At 44.5% G+C, this 21421-nt stretch overlaps 1 protein-coding gene across 2 annotated transcripts in view; it reads left to right on the top strand.

Moving 5' to 3' along the window:
- Positions 1–21421, top strand: part of LOC105353778 (zinc finger protein 436) — a 101214-nt gene that overhangs the window by 63088 nt on the left and 16705 nt on the right. Inside the window, exons 3-9 of one of the 2 annotated variants that reach the window (XM_023966222.1) lie at positions 4980–5166; positions 5272–5387; positions 5782–6026; positions 6222–6436; positions 8901–9016; positions 9411–9655; positions 9857–10071. In XM_023966222.1, the coding sequence (XP_023821990.1) occupies positions 4980–5166; positions 5272–5387; positions 5782–6026; positions 6222–6436; positions 8901–9016; positions 9411–9655; positions 9857–10071 (1339 nt within the window). Of the gene's footprint in view, positions 1–4979; positions 5167–5271; positions 5388–5781; positions 6027–6221; positions 6437–8900; positions 9017–9410; positions 9656–9856; positions 10072–17767; positions 18142–21421 lie in introns of those variants that run through there. The other variant, XM_023966228.1, reaches the window with a different exon arrangement.

Here is a 21421-nt window from a genome sequence, read left to right as displayed (position 1 = left end):
ACATCCCTGCAAACACGAAGCTAAGGGTCTGTCTGCTCTACTCAGAGACACGTACATGCATTAAATGTGTGAGTGCACGATTGTGCAACAGTACGACCACAATTGATTAATCCGTGCGCACCGATTACTAAATGATGCGCACGTTTAGTAAACCGTGAGCACAGTTTATCAGATTTTATTTTTACTTTTAACCACTGGCACCCGGCGGGCTCCGTAATTACTTGAATATAGCCTCATCTCCACGTGAAAAAGTTAGTTGAAAAATAGCAAATGCAATTTTGACATAAGACCACATTGAAGTGTCACCATTTCTCCCCCTGGCTGGTTCTTTTTCTGTTCTTGTATTGCACCGTTTCATATTGGATCTTGTGATTAATGAAGTTTTTGAAAAAAAATTGAAACCCTCTTTAGACACGGCCTGAATAGACTACATTATTGTTACATTACCATAACTTAGTTTTTTTTTCATTTAAAAGAAAAAAGTAAAAATAAATAAAAAGTGGTGCATAAAGTTTGATCAGTCATTACTTTTCATATGCTTATCCTTCATGTGAAAGATCTGTTTCTACACGGACCACAATAAAGGTTACACCGTCACAAGCCTGAAACAGCCGCGAAAGTTTGTGAGCACACTCTGACAAAGAAGAACAAGAAGATGTTTTTCTGCACCACCGACAGCGAGAGCTTCTCCAAGGCCGACATCCTCCGAGGGATCATCACCGAGAAGCTCGGCATCGCCACCCGCGACATCCTGGCGGTGGTGGAGAGGACGGTGGCCGACTACGAGGAGGAGGCGTCGGGCTTCAGGCGGAGGATCGCGCGGCAGGAGCGGCAGCTGGAGCTGCTGCAGCCGCGGGTTCACCTGCGTAAGTTCTGTGCAGCGGACTTTCATCAGCTTCTATTGTGGAGGGAAATCAGACCAATGGATGCGTGCGTGCTTGTGTGTTTTCTGTGCGTAGCTGTGCTGCGGCCACGTGAGCCTCTGTTCGCGCAGCCGCCTTAAAAATGTCGCGCGCCCGTATTCCATGTTTTACGGCAGAGCATGAAACTCTGTTTACATAAAAACAGCTGATCTGTTCTAAATAAACAGAAATGCTAGAGAAGAAACTACAAAGATATGTGTACTTTAAATACATGTTGTACTATTCAGCAGGTATTAAAATGTAATTTTATAGACACAGGTCATGTTGACAACTTTGAGGTTTAATAAAGGATCTCAAGTTATTCCAGTCATAAACTGACCAATCAGATTCCTCAATGCCCGCTGGCCCCCACCTCAAAGGTTTGATTGACAAGTTGTGTCTCAATTCCTTCCCTACTCACTATACATCTGCAATTCCAAAATCCAGTGGCCCAGAAATTTCCCTTGGAACAAGCTCACTCCTCATTGGTGACAGTAGTTCCACAGAAACGTCCACTCAGACCGACTCGTCCAATCACGGTGGACGGGCACCGAATGGCGGCGGCAGAATTGGCTTCATTTTGCTGGAGCCGGATTTTCTACGGTGACTCGCTCAGTCCATGTCTACCTACAGTGGACGGTCTTCACTATGAAATGAGACGTTTGATACCTGATCTACACGTGTGTATTGAAAGGACACACATCTCTGTTAGGAGGAGGTTCTACTTTTGCATTTCTGTTTGTTTAGAACTGATGGGAGGTTTTCAGACTTCGTGAACGGCTCACTTAACGGCCGTAACCGTGTTCACGTGCTGAAAGGTCAAAAGACCGTGGAAGCCATTATCAGGATGAACGCACTTCTCTGAGGTGAACCGCTAAGTGCGTGACACTCCGCGTCGGATGGTTCAGGCTTTCGGAAAAAAAAGAAACCTCAGGGGTGCCCACATAAACGAGGGATCCTCCCCCAGGACAGACAGGCGATTTACCAGAACTCATCGAGAAGAATTAACTTATCAAACTCTACAACTACATATTTTAAATCCAGCAGACGAGCTTCATCCAGGTAGAGGCAGGATCCACAGCCAGGTGTAGGAGCGGGAGCAGAGACGAGCCAACTGGAGTCTGGAAGCACTCCCACTCCCCAGGAGGGGAGAGGGAAAGAGGGACAATACATGAATCACTGCACCAGACAGAGGCATGGAGAACTAAATGATGAATAATGATCAAGAATAGAGGAAAGAAGGAGAGAAGTAGATAAGAATAGAGGACAGAACCCCAGTGCACCATAGCTACCCCATCTTCTGGTAAGGGTTAGGATTAAGGTTAGGGGTCAGGGCTAGGCTTAGGGGGGGTAGAGGGGAGTTTTGTCTGTAGTCTGTGGGTACGGTCTTTGATAGGTTGTAGTGCAGGCTGGATCTAGAGGTCCCCTTGAAAATATTCCTGTGGTTTCAACGAGATTAGATAATCCCTTGAAGTGTGTGTGGTGCAAGAGTCAGGTCACATCATGTCATGTTGAAGAGCGGTTAAGATGCAGGCAGGATCTTGAGCAGCCTGCTAACAGCTAATAGTTATTGTTATTAAGTTTAATTTAAACACATTAACATTAAGTTAAATAATCTCTGAATACTAACTAGTCTGACAATAAGCCTGTCCACAGAGGAATGTTTTCAGTCTAACTTTGAATGTAGAAACTGAGTCGGCCTCTCTTATATGAGCTGGGAGTTTATTCCATAAGACAGGGGCTTGGTGGCTAAACGCTCTACCTCCAACCGTACTTTGACTAATTCTAGGAACCACAAGCAGTCCTGCGTTTAGTGAGTGAAGTGTTCTCATTGGATGGTAAGGGACTATGAGGTCCTTAATATAGGACGGGGCCATTCCATGTAAGGCCTTATAGGTTAACAGGAGGATCTTGAACTTGATTCTAGAATCAACTGGGATCCAATGGAGTGAAACTAACACAGGAGTGATGTGATCTCTTCTGCTAGTTCCAGCTAACAATCTAGCTGCTGCGTTCTGAGGCTTCTTAAGGAACTCTTAGGACACGCTGCTAACAAGGAGTTACAGTAATCCAGTCTAGACGTTTTAGCTTCTTAAGTTTTAGAGTTTAGCACAATGTTTCCTCCCAAACGGTACAAACTCTCCCTGTGTGTTTTCCAGCTGCTGGGAAGGCGCTGGGGGGCTAACTAGGTTATCCTTGGCAGCACGGCCCGCGCTGCAAGTAACGACCTGGCTAGCCGGCTTAGCTTCCACTGTGCTGAGCCGCGCCTCTAACTGCTCTAGCCTGGCCTCCAAGTATAACAGAAGACGACACTTAACACACCTACCAAAGGAGGCAGGATCCTCACTAAACATATGGCACATGGGGCAGGAACGGAGAGGGGGGAGAAAGGCGGAAGAGGTAGAAGCCATGCTAAGTGCTAAGCTAAGGCTAGTGGTGTTTAGCTAAGGAGAAGCAGTTTACTTTGCAAACTTAGAATGAAGTGGACAACAACTTGTTAACACAGTTGTGTATTGGCTAGTGAATTAAAAGATGCTAAATGTAAATATTAAACCAGATAACACATAAACACTTAAGTTAAGAAATAGTAATCGGGCTAATGCCAAAGAAGAGAAAGCAGTCAAGCAACTATCAGAACTGGATTACACTCACCCGGAAATGACGTTACAGGAAATCCGTTCATGAGGATGATCCATACACACTAAATGTCATTTATCATTACAAATCAAGAATGACACACACACACATCCAGTGTGTGTGGATTTTCTCTCCATATTCCATCGTGGGTTAAATTCTGTCTTTGTTCCGTGAACCCATGGCTCAGGGAACTGGTCCAGACAGACAGCCAAAGGAGTAGCTGCGCTCTCTGCCACCCGGTGAGTTGGAGTCTGTCAGGACGTCAGTTTTCTGGTTAGAAGCTTGTGGACCCAGAAAGCTGTAGAACGTTCTCAAAAGTGATTTCCACCCACCAGTTTTTGAGACAGAAGAACGTCTGGATACTCTGAGCGGCCTTCCTCTGTTCCTCCTCTCGTCCTTGTCTCTCCCTCATGCTTCCCCTTTGACCCTTGTCTGATTGTCCTCTGGTCCTTCAGAGATGGTTGGGACATGTCCAGAGGAGAGACGCTGAATCTATTGGTAAAAGGATGCTGAGTCTAAAGCTGCCAGAGGTCTAGAGGAAGACCAGAGATGAACATGAAGGTCACTGCTGTTAGAGGTTAGGATGCAGCAGACGGGGTTAGACGGAGGAAGCTAATTGGCTGTTGTGAAAGGAGAAGAACTTTTTCTCCTCTGATGTTCCTGTGCTTCTCCTCTTTTCCTCCTTTGATCCTGTAGGGATCTTCGTCTGATGCTCATTCTTTAACTGTCTGGACAATCGGAGAACAAAATCTCCAGATGTGATGAGTTTCACTGAAAGGAGTGAAAAGACTCCCCAGATGAAGGAAAGAACACTTTTTTTTATTGAAAATGGTTTTGCTTTGGTAAAACTAACTTTTATTTTGATCAAGTCATGTTAGCACTAGGGCTGCACATATGAGGAAAACTCGCTATATGCGATACTGGTAATTAATATTGCGATAGCGATATAAATTGCGGTATATAAACAAATAGCAAAAAAACCAAAAACATAATTTCCATTTCACTGCAACAGTTTAAAAATTATACTCCAAATGACCCTTGTCGACGTAGGAGGCAAACATCAAATATAAAAGGGCTCATCTGATTGATCAAAAACTTAAACGGGTCCTTCCGATTGGTTAAATGCATAAAGGGATTTATTTCATTTATTCAATATTTCAAGCTGCCATGAGTTTGTTTTAGCACATTTAAGGTAATCATTTATTGCGATTTTTGCCGTCTTTTGCGGTATGCATATTGCACAGCTTAATTTCGCGATAACGATAAATTTGCGGTATATTGTGCAGGCCTAGTTAGCACTAAACTTAGAACCAATTCTGGACGGAACCGGTCCATCAAGAACCATCATAGAGACCAAATCTGTAGAGTCGGACCTTTCTGAAGATTTTTCTGTAAATGTTTGTCTCAGAGGGAACAAAAAGATGAATCTGTTGTTTTTAGGCGTGGAAGACCCTGTGAGGCTCCACTTTCCTCAGAACAACAACAAAGATGATGATGATGATGGTGATGGTGGTGTTGCCTTTGATGATGAAGCCAATGATGAAGAAGAGCAGCTGGCAGAACAGGTCCAGCCTTCAGCAAGTTCCAGGGAAAAGTCCAAGGATCCGGATTTTAAACTTCCAAGGAGGTGACAAACCTACGGCTGCTTTGACGGTTTAGAAGAAGAGAACCGTCCTCCTTTGAACTGAATGGACTTGAAGACATGTTTGTACTTTGGGTCCATGTCCCACAGACAGCAGCAGCGCCCAGTCCGGCCCAGCATAGCCTGGAGCAGCAGCAGTCCGACCCACCTGAACCTCAGGATTCGGTTCATAAAGGATCCAAACGTTGACATGTTGCACGGTTCTGGTAAGTTCTCTGTGTCTTTAACCCTAAGAAACCCAGAACTGTTGGTAATTTGGTGACTTTAGAACTGCCATCATCAGGACATCCTGATCTGTTTGAGTCCTTTACCGGATTCACTGTGGAGAACGTACACAAAGACGTAGGTTCCAAACATTAGTTCCCAAACTGACAACAGTTGTAGCGCTAGCTTTGCTAATGCAGGGAATACTGTACTTTCCATACTATAAGGCCATGGTTTCCATGGTCTCCTAAAAGTACGACAACTGGAGAAGTCAGACAATGGTTTGGAATCTGGGGTGGATGTTAACAAACTTCTTCCAGGATCCAAACAGACCAGTTCATCACTGAATGATGAACCGTTTGAGGATCTTCTCAATGAATTTGGTTTCTCTCCTAGTTGTGAAGAAGACTATTGTCCGGGACCTCAGCTTTCCTCAAAGTCTTCAAGAGTCAGAATTCGTGGATCTGATCAGGTCCTCCTTCCCGCCGCTGACTGAGAGTGACAAAGACTTTGAGATCCACACACTCAACGGAAGTCAGAGGCTGATAAAGCTGCCGCTGAAGACCATGTCTCCCAGGGAGATCATCAGAAGCATGAAGTCCAACGCGCCGCGGGCCACCGTCCTCTTCATCAAGCTGAAGGTAGGTAGTGGTTGAGCGAGATGTGGTGGAAAAGCAGGAGCCAGTACATCACACCGTTGTCTGAGAACATTTAGAACCAAATGTACACGTCTTGTGGGCGTGGCCTAATGGCTTTGCAGCTGCTCTTTACCATTTTTAGCTCAACAGCTGCTTAAAAGCCTTACATGCTGTTTGTGAAACGTTCAACACTTGCAGAGGCCAGAAGCTGAGAAGAAGTCAGAGGAAACGTCTGAAGAGAAACTCAAAGGAGCATCTGAGGAGGTCAAGGAGAAATCTGAGGAGGAGAAAGAGGAGAAGCCGGAGGAGGACAATGAGGAGATGGAAGATTCCCACGTATCAACAGTAGAGGACACACCTTCATCTACTGATGCTGTACCAGAAGAAGAGGATGTAGCTGGACCGAGTTCAAGGTAATTGAAAAATAATTGTGTTGAATACCAAACCCAGTTTTCTGGTTCTGCTCCATAAACGTTCAAACCTGGCCAGCATCCAGACACCAGGTTTGTTTTTATACTGAATCCAAAACCAATATAAAGTTCCTCCTATCAGCTTTGGTATCCCAGAGAGAACATTCTATCCACCTGCTTAGACCTGGGAGACAACTTCTTTGTTAAGAAATGCCCTTTCATGGTCTCCTGTGTGCTGGATACCTCTCAAAGGAATCATGACGCTCACCTGTGCTTGAATACCTGTTAAGTAGAATTTTGTAGTCTTTGGCTTTTCTCCTAAAGGCCCGTTCACACCGGGACAAATTTCGCCGGCGATTTTCGCCGACGTTTAACGCCGCGTGACTAAACAAAGGGCACCAATGAGAGTGTGCACACCAACGCGAAAAAACGCCACACGTCAAAGCGTCAAAAAGAAAAAACGCCTCGGGTTCGTTTTTTTTTTTCGACGCGTCGCGTCGAAATCTATTCGACCAATGAGAATGGCGCTTTTGCACACGTGTCTGGAGCTTCTGAAGTTACAGTAAAACACAACTTGGGGGCGCTCAAACACAAAACTGCCTTGCTGAGCACACATACCAGCGAAGAAGATAGACGCCAAGTAGCGTCTACACTGCCGCGAAGAAATAATGACGGACATTCTAAAATATCCCCGAACCAAGCACCAGTTGGAGCTACTGGTGCTTGTAATATTCATGTTTTCTTTGTATTATTCTGACAAGCGCGTAAATACTTGCTCTCTTCTTCTGAGTGAAAAGCGACTTTAAGAAGCGTAAAGTTGCGCAGCGCCACCTTGTGTACAGGAGTATTTCTTTTTACATTAAGCGCCATCTAATGTCAGGGAAGGAAATTGCATGTTCGCTCGGCTCATCGTCAGCGAAAATCGCCTGGGTGTGAACACAAAAAACGTGGCGAAAAACGCTGGCGAATAACGCCTGGCGAATATTCGTCCCGGTGTGTACGGACCTTTAGACTATGACAGGGGTGTATTCATGTTTGCAACATGTGCTTGACTTTATTTGTTAGGAAAATCAGTTCTTTGTGTGTGCAAATTGACATGTCTTGTTTGGAATCAATGGTCCACCTTTGTAGGTGTATTTTGTAGTATAGTATTTCACTGAAAATGTTTATTCTGAAAGGACACTACAGGTCCTGACATGATACATGCCTACTGACTAAAGAAACTCATTGTACTCCATGAGCGCCTGGCAGCACTAATGAACCAGCTGCTAAGAGATGGGACTCACCCCGAATGGCTAACGGAAGGGCGAACGATCGTGATCCAGAAGGATCCCTCAAAGGGTGCAGTCCCATCCAACTACCGGCCAATAACCTGTCTCTCCACAACATGGAAGCTCATGTCAGGCATCATTGCAACCAAGATAAATAGGCACATGGATCAATACATGAGCTACACACAGAAGGGCATTGGTAGAGACTCCAGAGGAGCCAAACACCAACTCCTGCTGAACAGAACAGTCGCTCAAGACTGTAAGTCACAACACACCAACCTGTGCACAGCCTGAATTGATTACAAGAAAGCCTATGACTCGATGCCACACACATGGATAACTGAATGCTTGGGGCTCTGAGCAGCAGAGCCATAGAGGCACCGATCTACCACACCAGACAAGACCCAAGGTTTAGGCTGTGCAAAGAGGCGCCTGAAACAATCCAGCACATAACTGCAGGATGTAAGATGCTGGCAGGTAAAGCATACATGGAGCGCCACAATCAAGTGGCTGGAATAATATACAGGAACATGTGTGCAGGATATGGACTGGAAACCCCAAGGTCAAAATGGGAAACACCTCTGAAGGTGGTAGAGAATGAGAGGGCAAAGATCCTGTGGGACTTCCAGATCCAGACTGATAGGATGGCAATGGGATGGCGATATAACTTGCAATACATGAACAAATAGCAAAACCACCAAAAACATAATTTCCATTTCACTGTAACGGTTTAATTTAAGTAAGATTAAACATAACTTAAATTATACATCAAATGACTCATCTACATAGGAGGGGAGCAGCCAACATAAAAGGGCTCCATCTGATTGGTCAATGATGTTAAGGAATCCATCTAATGGGTCAAATGCATAAAGGGATTTGTTTGATTGATTGGATACTTCAAGCTGACACAAAATTCTTCTGTCACATTTAAGGCTACCTAAACTATCAGAGAATTCACCTCAAAGACCTGAACCTCAGTAGAGACTAGGTTTTTTCTGACATTCATTGAAGGTGCGGAGCTTAAACTGTGGAAAAAACCTTCCAGAATTCTTTCGTTCTTGTCAAATAAAGCCTTTAGAGATGTGTTGTGGTTTGATTCTCACTTCTGCTCCTCTGGAGGTGATGGAGGAGAACCATCCGCCTTTGAGCTGAATGGACTTGAAGACGTGTTTGTACTTTGGGTCCATGTCCCACAGACCGCAGCGGCACCCAGTCCGGCCCATCAGATACTGGACCAGCAGCAGTCCGACCCACCTGAACCTCAGGATTCGGTTCATAAAGGACCCAAACGTGGACATGTTGCACAGTTCTGGTAAGTCCTCTGTGTCTCTAGCCCTAAAATACCCAGAACTGTTGGTAATCTGGTGACTTTAGAACTGCAATCATCAGAAAATCTTGATCTGTTTTAGTCCCTTACCGGATTCACTTTGGAGAATGTACACAAATACGTAGGTTCCAAGGATTAGTTCCCAAACTGACAACAGTTGTAGCGCTAGCTTTGCTAATGCAGGGAATAGTGTACTTTCCATACCATAAGACCATGGTTTCCATGGTCTCCTAAAAGTACGACAACTGGAGATGTCAGACGATTGTCCGGATTCTGGCGTGGATGTTAACAGACTTCTTCCAGGATCCAAACAGACCAGTTCATCACTGAATGATGAACCGTTTGAGGATCTTCTCAATGAATTTGGTTTTTCTCCTAGTTTTGCAAAACACAATTGTCCGGGACCTCAGCTTTCCTCAAAGTCTTCAAGAGTCAGAATTCGTGGATCTGATCAGGTCCTCCTTCCCGCCGCTGGCTGAGAGTGACAAAGACTTTGAGATCCACACCCTCAACCGTAGTAAGAGGCTGATAAAGCTGCCGGTCAAAACATTGTCTCCCAGGGAGATCGTCAGAAGCATGAAGTCCAACGCGCGTCAGGCCACTGTCCTCTTCATCAAGCTGAAGGTAGGTACTGGTTGAGCGAGACCTGCTGGAAAAGCAGGAACAAAAAACTGTACATCACACCGTTGTCTGAGAACATTTAGAACCAAATGTACACATCTTGTGGGCGTGGCCTAATGGCTTTGCAGCTGCTCATTGCCATTATTAGCTTAACAGCTGCTTAAAAGCCTTACATGCTGTTTGTGAAACGTTCAACACTTGCAGAGGCCAGAAGCTGAGAAGAAGTCAGAGGAAACGTCTGAAGAGAAACTCAAAGGAACATCTGAGGAGATCAAGGAGAAATCTGAGGAGGAGAAAGAGGAGAAGCCGGAGGAGGACAATGAGGAGATGGAAGATTCCCACGTATCAACAGTAGAGGACACACCTTCATCTACTGATGCTGTACCAGAAGAAGAGGATGTAGCTGGACCGAGTTCAAGGTAATTGACATTTGCTAACCATGGCCACATTCCTTATATAGTCATATCCTATGTTATCTTATTTCGTTCAGCTCCAACCAGGGATCCATGTATGGAATTTTCACACAAATATATGAACAGAAGTGTATACAATAATAATAAAAGTAATACATTTTTTTAAAAAGTATGTGCTTTACATTTAGAAGAAAAATCTCAAAGCGCCACATTATAAAACATGAATAACAATAATTTACAAATAACAAAGAGAAAACAACAAAAAATTAGTAAAAATAATTACCGTAATTTCCGGACTATAAGCCGCTACTTTTTTCCTGCGCTTGCAGCCCTGTGGCTTATTCAGTGACGCCGCTAATTTATGGATTTAATTGGCGGCCGCCATGTACGTACTTTCGGACTCTGAATGGTTTGAATTCTTTATCTAACACCAAGCACAAGTCATTTGTTTTTCAACACACTGAACAGCCAAACAGCATGGACCTCACTTCAGGTCTTAGACACTTCAGTCTAGGGCTGAAACGATTCCTCGAGTTACTCGAGTTACTCGATTACAAAAATTCCTCGAGGCAAAAACTCTGCCTCGAAACCTCGTTAAATTCCTATGACGCGCACTATACGCGCGGCGCAGGGATTTGATTGTGCCACATGGACCGTTTATTCACACGGACCTTTTGAATTTAGTTGGCGCGATGGCGGAGAATAGATCTATAAATAAACGGCATAAATTGTCTAAAGTGTGGGATCATTACACACTTAATAAAGAAGAGAACAAGGTGCAGTGTCTCTACGGCAAAATAGAGCTGGCATACCACAACAGCACATCTTCCATGATTCAGCATCTGAACAGAAGACATCTGCGCGACCGCTGGAGCCCCGACGCCTTAGGCGCGGGACCCGCGCGTGGCTCCGGCAGCGAGCGAGCGAGCGAGTGGTGGTGTCAGCCGCTCCGCGGCGACCAGCGCGGGCCGCCTCGGCGGGCGGCGAGAGCCCCTAGCTGCGGTATTCAGGCGACCGGGCCTGCTTTGAACACTTTTTTCAAAACGCTTCGGACCCCGCGGGACACTCAGCTAAGAGCATCGAGGGGGCGCCGAGAGGCAGGGGCTGGGACAGGCGGTAGCTCACCTTTCGGCGGACCGCGAGGCTTCTTTAAGCATTGCAAAAATAACAAAAGCATTATTTTTACGCGAAATATAAACAATGATAATGATCAAATATGTTTTTCTGATTCTTTTATTTTTAATGGCCTTCCATTTTGGTGTTGTGCCACCCTTTCAAAGTCTTCTGTCCCCCCCCCATCCGCCACTTCTCAAGACCAACTTAAAAACACCAAAACATTTGCATCAGAGCGGATCTTTAAAATCAAATGCTTGTTCATTTTACAGCCACATCATTTTTGTTACGCATTATTTGTTTTGGTTGTTCAAAAACACACACGAATCGTTTTATCCGATTAATCGATCGATTAAATGCTAGATTAATCGATTACAAAAAGAATCGATAGCTGCAGCCCTACTTCAGTCATGGTTCAACAAAACGAAACACGCATGCCCGGCCGCATCCCAGAATCCTTTGGTGCCATTAGACCCAACGTGCACGTGATCGCCGCTACAATATGATGAAGCTTTCAAGTTAAAAGCAATCGTTAAAAGCAGCGTGAAAAAATCCACCATCACCAACGGGTTTGGAAAAGCCGGTCAGCTGCGTGACGGAGAGAACAGCGCATGCTCAGGAGTGAATTTACCTCTGAGTCATAGTGACTCGGCTGGCTGCACGTAAATATGTGGGAATAACATCAGCCTTTATTTTGTCGGGACACGACTGGAAACACAAATCCACGGGATCGTTTTTACGGTTTCTAAGGACTGAGCGGAATTTTGCATTGAAAAGCTCACAGCCTCCGTGTGAGCTGGAGACATGTTCTCCTGCTGCTCATCACATAGAGCTGCGGGGTCGATGGCAGTCTGATGGCTCCCACATGTAACAACTCATCCGCCCCTCATCCACAAAACGTACAGCATTGAGTCCGATTGCTCTGCACAGACACAATTTGCTCCTCCCTGGAGCCGCCCTGGCCAGAGGTGTCGGAGAAGATAGGAAGGGGAGCGCGCGGGGCGAGCGTGGAGCGCAGAGGCGTCCGCGGAGCAACAGTGTTCGTTGTGGAAGGAAACTTCTGATGCACGCGCCGCACTGAGGCGCTGGTATCACGCTGAGGCGCGCGCTTTTCAGTCGCCGCTGCTTTATTTTACCGGTGTGTTTTTTTAACTAGCCCCGTTACTCCCATAACGCTGCCGCGTCACAAGCGGAAGGAGAGCTTTTCCCGTTCACCCCTCCATGCACTGCTGCTCATTCTTAAACACGTACAACAGTGTGGCGAGCCGGGCGTTGGCCCCGCCTTTAGCCCCTAAGACTCATGGGAAATGGGGGATCGCCGATGTAAATTTCCTCATCATAACTGAGGGATGTAATGTTGATTATATGGTTACTGTTTGTAATTTTATGAATGATACCTAGATTGTCAATAAGTAAAAAAAACTAAATAAATAAATAAATAAATAAAACCATAACTGAGGAACTTGTGAACAGAATAGAGGTCCATGCTGTTTGGCAGATGTGGGTATACTCACATGCATGAGCCTGAGGCAAGGCTGACTCCTCCCACAGTGTGCTAAGGAATCACACTTATTCTGGGAGTCAGGACGTGATCTGTCAGGATGACCATCTTGCCTAATGCATGCGGCTTTTACTCCGACGCGGCTTGTGTATGTTTAAAAATAGTTAAACACGTGAAAATAGGTGGGTGCGGCTTGTAATCGGGTGCGCTTTGTAGTCCAGAATTTACGGTGCTAAAAAGGGAAGGAAGCTTTTTTTTCAAGGTGTCCGGCCTTTGTGGGGCTCTGAGGGATTCTGGGAAGTTGTTCCAGAGTCCAGGAGCAGCAGCCTAAAAGGCTCTGTCTCCTATTGTGGTTAGCCTGGTCCTTGGTTGGTGAAGGCAATGAGTGAAATTTGATCGGAGGAGTCCTTTAAAATGCGTGCGGGGAAAGGAGCTCAATAAAGTAGTCAGGGGCAGTTCCATGAACGTATTGGTAGGTGAGGAGACAGAGTTTGTAATGAATTCTGGAACGGATGGGCAACCAGCGAAGTGAGAGCATTGCAGTAATCTAGTCTGGAGGAGATAAATGCATGGATCAGTTTTCCTGCATCAGAATGGGTGAATAAAGGGCGGAGCTTTGCAATATTTTTAAGATAGAGAAAAGACACTTTGGAGAGGTGACATATGTAATGATCAAATGTGAGTTGATTTCAACCCAAGAGTTATCACAGGTGAAGAGAGCGGAATTTTGTGACGAGACACCAGAATGCTTTTGGTGGAGGATGTTTTGATCTGGTACCAATTAATATGGCTTCAGTCTTGTTGCTGTGGAATTGGAGAGAGTTTTCAGCCATCCATGCGTCTATCTCTTCTAGACATGCCTGGAGGGCAGAAAAAGTTAGGGGGGGACTGGGGTCCATTTTTACATATAACTGTGTGTCATCGGCATAGCAGTGGAATGAAATGTTGTGTTCACGGATGATTTGTCCACGTAGAGATATGTAGATGGTGAAAAGTGAAGGTCCAAGAACAGAGCCTTGAGGCACTCCGCAGGTGACTGTGTCTGTGTGAGATTTTGCAGTTCCTAAAGCCACAGATTCAGTCCTGTTTGTGAGATATGATTTAAACCAGTTCACAAATTCAAGATGGTGACCTTTTCCCGTGGTCAAAGGTGAATGAAACTCACATTTTGCTACAAAACAGCCACCATGGCATAAATCGTGTGGCCATCGTATAATAATATTGCTTTCGATATTGTTTGTTTTTTTGGTTTTTTTTGCTCCATAAGCAATTACAGCCCCATTAAATTTGTGTGTGCATTTGTGTGATATGGGGGGGTGGTTGGCATAGGCAACATTCACTTTTACCAGGTACCAGGGGTGTGCAAATTCTCCAGCATTTGGTAGGTGTTACATTTTTGGTGCAGGAAGGAGGAAGAAAAAGAAACGTAATGGTAAACATTCCGATTACAATATAGACGTTTCTGGAGTCCGGTTGAGTTTGTCTTTGGCTACGTTGACACTGCAGGGCTTAATGCTCAATTGAGATTTTTTTTTAAAGAAATCGATTTATTTTTTTTGCAAGGCCGATCACAGTTCCAATTAAATGTGAACTTTTGTGATCTCCTGTGTGACCGTGAAATGACCCAGAAGAGTACTCAACGGTGAACGCTGTACGTTTGCGGAAGTAGCTAACGTTAACAATGGATGTCAACAACAGTGTTGTCTACAGCTTAGCTCTTTTTTGCAATATTTAATGTATTTTCACACAGGAGCCAGCACAATTACAGTCTTCTCATTTTAAAAAGAAAGAGAGCAAGGTTTTTGGCCATGGCGTTTTGTGGAGCAGTGTTGGCAACGTCTGTACAGGGAAACGTGTGAGTCGCAGCCAGGAGTGGTGGGATACTGATGTGAGTGGCTTCACTGATACAGAATTTATCAGTAACTTTCGAATGACCAGATCCACCTTTAAATATGACACTTTCCATCAGGGTGCTCTGGTTCCCCAGCACCTGAAGCAGACCTGGTTTGGTAGAGTGACGTCTGAGCCGGCATGACATGGTTCATTGTCTCTCATGGGTTATGAGGTAGTCAGTAGCATGAAGGGTCTAGCCTAAGGACCCCCACTGGATGGTCTTGTTTGTTCAATACTTTCCCTGGGAAATTTACCCATACGACACATAGAATCCATTAAATATTGTTTGTGAAGTAGAGTTTGATTATTTGCTTGAGAGGGAGTGGGAGAAAGCAACTGTGTTCATTCCAATCTCTATTGTGTTTTACTGGACATCACTGATGGTTCATCCGAAGTGAGGAAAGTATTGATTTACCTGATGAAAGTAGAAATGTTCAGACATAAGACTTTGCTGTGTTCACCAAGTAATGTGAGATTTTTGCTCCTCTGCAGCTCGGGTCCACATGGTTTCAGGGAGGAAGCTGGGTCCAAAGACTCACCGGAACCTCAAAGAGACTCTGAGGTGGACGATGTGGATCAAGATGATGCCTCTGCTGAGGATCCAGAATGGAAACTGGAGTCCAAGCAGCAAATAGAGGTGAAGAAAACAGCAGATAAAACGAGTAAAAGTCTTGGAGAACGGTGGAAAAAAAGGGCCTGTAAGGTTTGTGGGTTCTTGTACAAATCCCGGGGCAGTTTGATCAAACACACGTGGACTCACATGGATGAACCTCAAAGAGTTTGTGGCGTCTGTGGAGACACTTTTGAATCTCCGGACGAGTTGAAGGAACATCTGAGAACCTATGATAAAGTCCACAAGTGTGAGGAATGTGGGAAAACGTTTGTTAATATCTATGTTTTCAAAAGCCATTTAGACCTGCACTCCAGAAAGGTGGACATCCAGTGTGACGTTTGTGGGAAAAAGTTTGGAACCAAGAGTGGACTGAGCGTTCACAGCTGGAGCCACATAGAGGAACGGCCATACAAGTGCGATATCTGTGATAAGGCCTTTGGTCTGAAAAGTCTTCTGAAGGCTCACAGGAGGAGCCACGATGAGAACCAACAATGCCACATCTGCGGTAAGACCCTCTCCAGCACCCGAGCTTTATCTCGGCACCTGACGATTCACTCTGAAAAACGCAACTTTGCTTGTGACGTTTGTGGGAAGCGTTTTAAAATGCCCTACAGTCTAAAGTGCCATAAGAAGATTCACATGGACAGAGAACGGTCGTTCCTCTGCCATATTTGCTGCAAGACTTTCCACTGCAATAGAGCGCTCAACAGTCACATGATCACCCACAGCAGCGAGAAGCCGGAGAAGCCGTTCGTCTGCCAGGACTGTGGTAAAGGCTTCGTGATACAAGCACATCTGAAGAACCACCAACGAGTTCACACTGGAGAGAGACCGTTCTCCTGCTCCCACTGTGGACGCTGCTTCAAGCTGAAGTCAACCCTCAAAATCCACATCAATACCCACTTAGGCATCAAACGCTTTACCTGCACACTGTGCGGGAAGACCGCCTCACAGCTGGAACACCTGAAGGTCCACATGAGGACCCACAATGGAGACAAACCCTACAAGTGCTCACTGTGCGACAAGGCCTTCACCCAGAGCCACTGTCTGAAAACACACATGATGAAGTTCCATCCTGGAGAGAACCCGAGCCAGAACCCAACCGGACCCTAAAGGACCTTTATCAGGACAAACCAAACAGACTTCTGAACATTGAAAGAGCAGATTCAGAAGCTGCAGACAGAAGGAGTCCAGCATGGAAAGCAGAGATTGTTCTGTTTCCATCCATCCCAAAAACACTGGATCATCTGAACAGCAAATGAAGAAGTTGGACTTTTACGTTTTCAGGATTATGATCAGGTAGATGCTGTAGACCAGGTCATTGACCAGCTCCTCCCGTGTAGTCCTGGGCTGATTCTTCACCTTCCTTAGCATCATCCATACCCCACCAGGTCAGATCTTGCGAGAGGCCCCAGTCCGAGGGACATTGACGGTCATCATTAGCCTCTTCCCTTTTCTGACAATTGCTCCAACAGTTGTTCTTTTCTCACCAAGCTGCTTGGCAATTGCCCCGTAGCCACTTCCAGCTTTGTGAAGGTCTACAATGTTGTCTCTTGTGTCTTTTGACAGCTCTTTGGTTTTGTCCATGTTGGTAGTTAGACTTCTGACTGATTGTGTGTGTGTGTGTGGGGGGGGGGGGGGGGGGGGGGGGCAGGTGCCTTTATGCAAGCTAACCACCTCAAACAGGAGCCACTCATTTAGAATCATGAGCAGAGTGGAGTTGGACTATTTCAAAGCAGAACAGCAGGACTTTGCTGGTCAGAAATCTATCTGATCATCAAGTGATCAAATAATTATTTGTCACATTAATATACAAATAAATATTTTTTTAAATTGTACAATGTGATTTCTGAATGTTTCTCCAGATTAAGTCTCTCACTTTGGAAATGCACCTATAATGAAGATTTTCGACCCCTCCATGTTTTCTAACTTGTTAAGTTCTCCCACTTATCAAATACTTATTGACCTCACTGTATATCTGGTCTCTATAGAAAAAATAAAAATATACAATCAAAAAGTTATCAAAACCAATGAGATTACTTAAACCTTTTAATGTATTCTTTCTGCTCAGGATACCCATTGACATAACTCTTATTTGAATTTGAATTATTTTTAAATTTTCATTTCATTGATTTATGTCTGATTGATTACTCTGTTAAAAGTAATATTTGAAAGAATATTTGAATCTGTATGTATATGTTATATATACTAGAATTGCTACATTATTTTTTATTTTAAATAAGATGGTGCGAACTTTGACCGGACGCCAAGTCCTACCTTGAATGTCTTCCGACTGGAAACATTACTCAAAAGTAGAACACGTGAATATAGCCCGTCTCCACGTGAAAAAGTTAGTTGAAAAATACCAAATGGAATTTTGACATAAGACCACATTGAAGTGTCACAATTTCTCGCCCTGGCTGGTTCTTTTTCTGTTCTTGTATTGCACTGTTTCAGGTTTTGAATTTTGTGATTAATAAAGTTCTTGGGGAAAAAAAGCGTAACCCTTTTTAGACACGGCCTGAATAGACTACATAAGTGTTACAGTACCATAGCTTCGTTTTTTGCGTTTAAAAGAAAAAAGTAAAAATAAAAAGTGGTACATAAAGTTTGATCAGTCATTACTTTTCATATGCTAATGTGAAAGATCTGTTTCTACACGGACCACAATAAAGGTTACACCGTCACAAGCCTGAAACAGCCGCGAAAGTTTGTGAGCACACTCTGACAAAGAAGAACAAAAAGATGTTTTTCTGCACCACCGACAGCGAGAGCTTCTCCAAGGCCGACATCCTCCGAGGGATCATCACCGAGAAGCTCGGCATCGCCACCCGCGACATCCTGGCGGTGGTGGAGAGGACGGTGGCCGACTACGAGGAGGAGGCGTCGGGCTTCAGGCGGAGGATCGCGCGGCAGGAGCGGCAGCTGGAGCTGCTGCAGCCCCGGGTTCACCTGCGTAAGTTCTGTGCAGCGGACTTTCATCAGCTTCTATCGTGGAGGGAAATCAGACCAATGGATGCGTGCGTGCGTGCCTGCGCGTGCGTGCTTGTGTGTTTTCTGTGCGTAGCTGTGCTGCGGCCACGTGAGCCTCTGTTCGCGCAGCCGCCTTAAAAGTGTCGCGCGCCCGTATTCCATGTTTTACGGCAGAGCATGAAACTCTGTTTACATAAAAACAGCTGATGTGTTCTAAATAAACAGAAATGCTAAAGAAGAAACTACAAAGATATGTGTACTTTAAATACATGTTGTACTATTCAGCAGGTATTAAAATGTAATTTTATAGACACAGGTCATGTTGACAACTTTGAGGTTAAATAAAGGATCTCAAGTTATTCCAGTCATAAACTGACCAATCAGATTCCTCAATGCCCGCTGGCCCCCACCTCAAAAGGTTTGATTGACAAGTTGTGTCTCAATTCCTTCCCTACTCACTATACATCTGCAATTCCAAAATCCAGTGGCCCAGAAATTTCCCTTGGAACAAGCTCACTCCTCATTGGTGACAGTAGTTCCACAGAAACGTCCACTCAGACCGACTCGTCCAATCACGGTGGACGGGCACCGAATGGCGGCGGCAGAATTGGCTTCATTTTGCTGGAGCCGGATTTTCTACGGTGACTCGCTCAGTCCATGTCTACCTACAGTGGACGGTCTTCACTATGAAATGACACGTTTGATACCTGATCTACACATGTGTATTGAAAGGACACACATCTCTGTTAGGAGGAGGTTCTACTTTTGCATTTCTGTTTGTTTAGAACTGATGGGAGGTTTTCAGACTTTGTGAACGGCTCACTTAACGGCTGTAACCGTGTTCACGTGCTGAAAGGTCAAAAGACCGTGGAAGCCATTATCAGGATGAACGCACTTCTCTGAGGTGAACCGCTAAGTGCGTGACACTCCGCGTCGGATGGTTCAGGCTTCCATGGCGTGCGTTAATTTCTGATCATGCACACCATTAACCTTTACTTATCTATAGTGTTGCAGGATGTTATTGGACAGTGTGACGTCATGCCAATAATTCCGATACAAAAAAAATGTTCTGATAAAATGGACCGATAACTAAAAGTTTTAACTGTCGTTTTACTTATTATCACTACTTATCTGCTTAAGAAAGTAGGAAAACGTTTTTACTATTATATTATTCACAATCTAAGTTGAAAGCAGAAAACTCTGATTCTAGCAGCATGGAACCCAGGGGGGGCAAACTCATTTTGGTTGGGGGGCCACGCTCAAGGTGTCTGTTCCCAAGTGGGCGGGACCAGTAACTTAAAAGCAAAAAACAGCTTTGTTTATTTATTTTATTTGTTTTACTCAGTTGGAAAAAATGCCTCAACCAACATGTAAGCCTAATCACTTTTCATCACACATTCATTCACAGAGGCCTATGGATCTAAAAAAATTCATTTCACTTAAAAAAATGGTTTATTCAATTTTATACAGTGAATATTTTCCTTCTGATACTGAATCAATTCTGATAATAAACTCCAGGGGGGCTACTGAGAAAACCCTCTGCTGTGACGTCTCTTCATCACCTCTAATAAATACCTACAGCTGTACATATCTGTGATGTCGGTGCTTTCATCAATAGTGACTGAAATACAATAAATGACTGGACGTCAAGTCTCCTCAGAGATGTTGGATCTGATCGTAATCCTAGACAGACTCATGTTGGAAAAGGTCGACTGTTTTTTAGGATCAAGACTTCTGCAGCATTTTTCCATAAGTTCACCTCTGAAAATGGTTTGGATGTTTGCTCCACCTTGGAAATGACAGAAAATGTTCTTTTCTGTTTTATTGCATTATATACCCTGCGACAGACTGGCGACCAGTCCAGGGTATCCCTTGCCTACGCCCAAGTAGCCGGGATAGGCTCCGGCAACCCCGTGACCCCGAAAGGGAATAAACGGTTAAGAAGATGAATGAATGAATGCATTATAGTTAAACTGTCTGATTACTCCTCACATCTGCTTCCTTTTGTGGCACCACAGCGCCTCCCTGTGGTAGTTGTGTGTGCGACATGCGTACTTCCTCATTCTTTTCCGTCCTCTTTCTTCTTCGCTGCACACGCACATAGGACGGTACGCTGGCATGGAGTCTGTATTTTTAGTTAGCACCCCCTTTGGAAGCGGAATGAGGTACAAATATTGATGCTGTGTTTCGGTTCTTTGTACTTTTTTAAGTAAATTGGAAGTTGTTTATTTTAATTTATGGAAATATATTTCGAAGGTCCTTTAATTGGTGCATAACGTGTCGGTGCCTGTTGTGCTAATTTTGTGAAATTTGTTATAAGTGAAACTTTAATGTCTTTATTGTATTTTTCTTTAGTTTTCATGGTGCATGAGTACACGTGGTGCTTTGGATGGTTGTGACGAGGGCCGATAAAGTACACGCCTGTTGAAGCTGGAAGCGTGTCGTTTTATGCCCAAAGAGGGGCCGCTACACAACTTACCTGCAATCAGGTGTCTGTCACTGCTCCATCAGTGACGTCACGGCTGCAGTAAATGCAGACGGTTGTTCTTCAGATAATAGTTGGTAAATCTTCTCTTTTCTTAACTTCAAATGGTGAAACTTTTCTTTATGGTGAGTCTCATAGTGGAGCTAAATGTTATATTCTCTGAACACTCAGACCTGTTGATGACATACCAAGCATGCAGGCTTTCCATTCAACTCCATGGACTGATTAAACTCTTTTCATTTTTTCTGGAAAACTCCGCCCTCCACTTCAACCTTTTTTCCTTTATGACAACATTTTGGTCATTTGTGTCACTGCTGATCATTTCTATAGAAACACAACAGCAGTGAGGCTCACAGGGAACCAAACTACTGCCTACCCAGACACAGAGCGGTTAGGTTTCGCTTTGACACGTGCAAGGATGCTGTTTCACCTGTTTTGCTTTTCCTTTGCTCCCCCTAGTGGCGGAATTGCATGTTTCGGTTATTTCTTTAAAAATCATAACTCGCCACGGAAATTGACTAATAATGTGCTTTTTTTTAAACATCCTTATGGTTTTTACTCTTCGTGACAGGGGCAGATTGAACCATCTTGCGGGCCGAATGTTTGACACCCCTGATTTAAACGCATCACCTAAACACAATTCTGAAGACGTGACTCTGACCTCTGTGTAAATGTGGTTGTATGTGTGTATCAGGACACTGCTGTGTACTTTTTAAAGATTTGTGCGTCGGAGCCGTTTGGACTTCCCAGTTAGTTTGAAGTTTTGTGTAAATTGCAT

This window comes from Oryzias latipes, chromosome 18 (assembly GCF_002234675.1).
Source record: "Oryzias latipes chromosome 18, ASM223467v1".
NCBI classification, from domain to species: domain Eukaryota; kingdom Metazoa; phylum Chordata; class Actinopteri; order Beloniformes; family Adrianichthyidae; genus Oryzias; species Oryzias latipes.
Note: the sequence above shows the minus strand (reverse complement) of the source record. Positions and strands in the feature narration are given on the sequence as shown.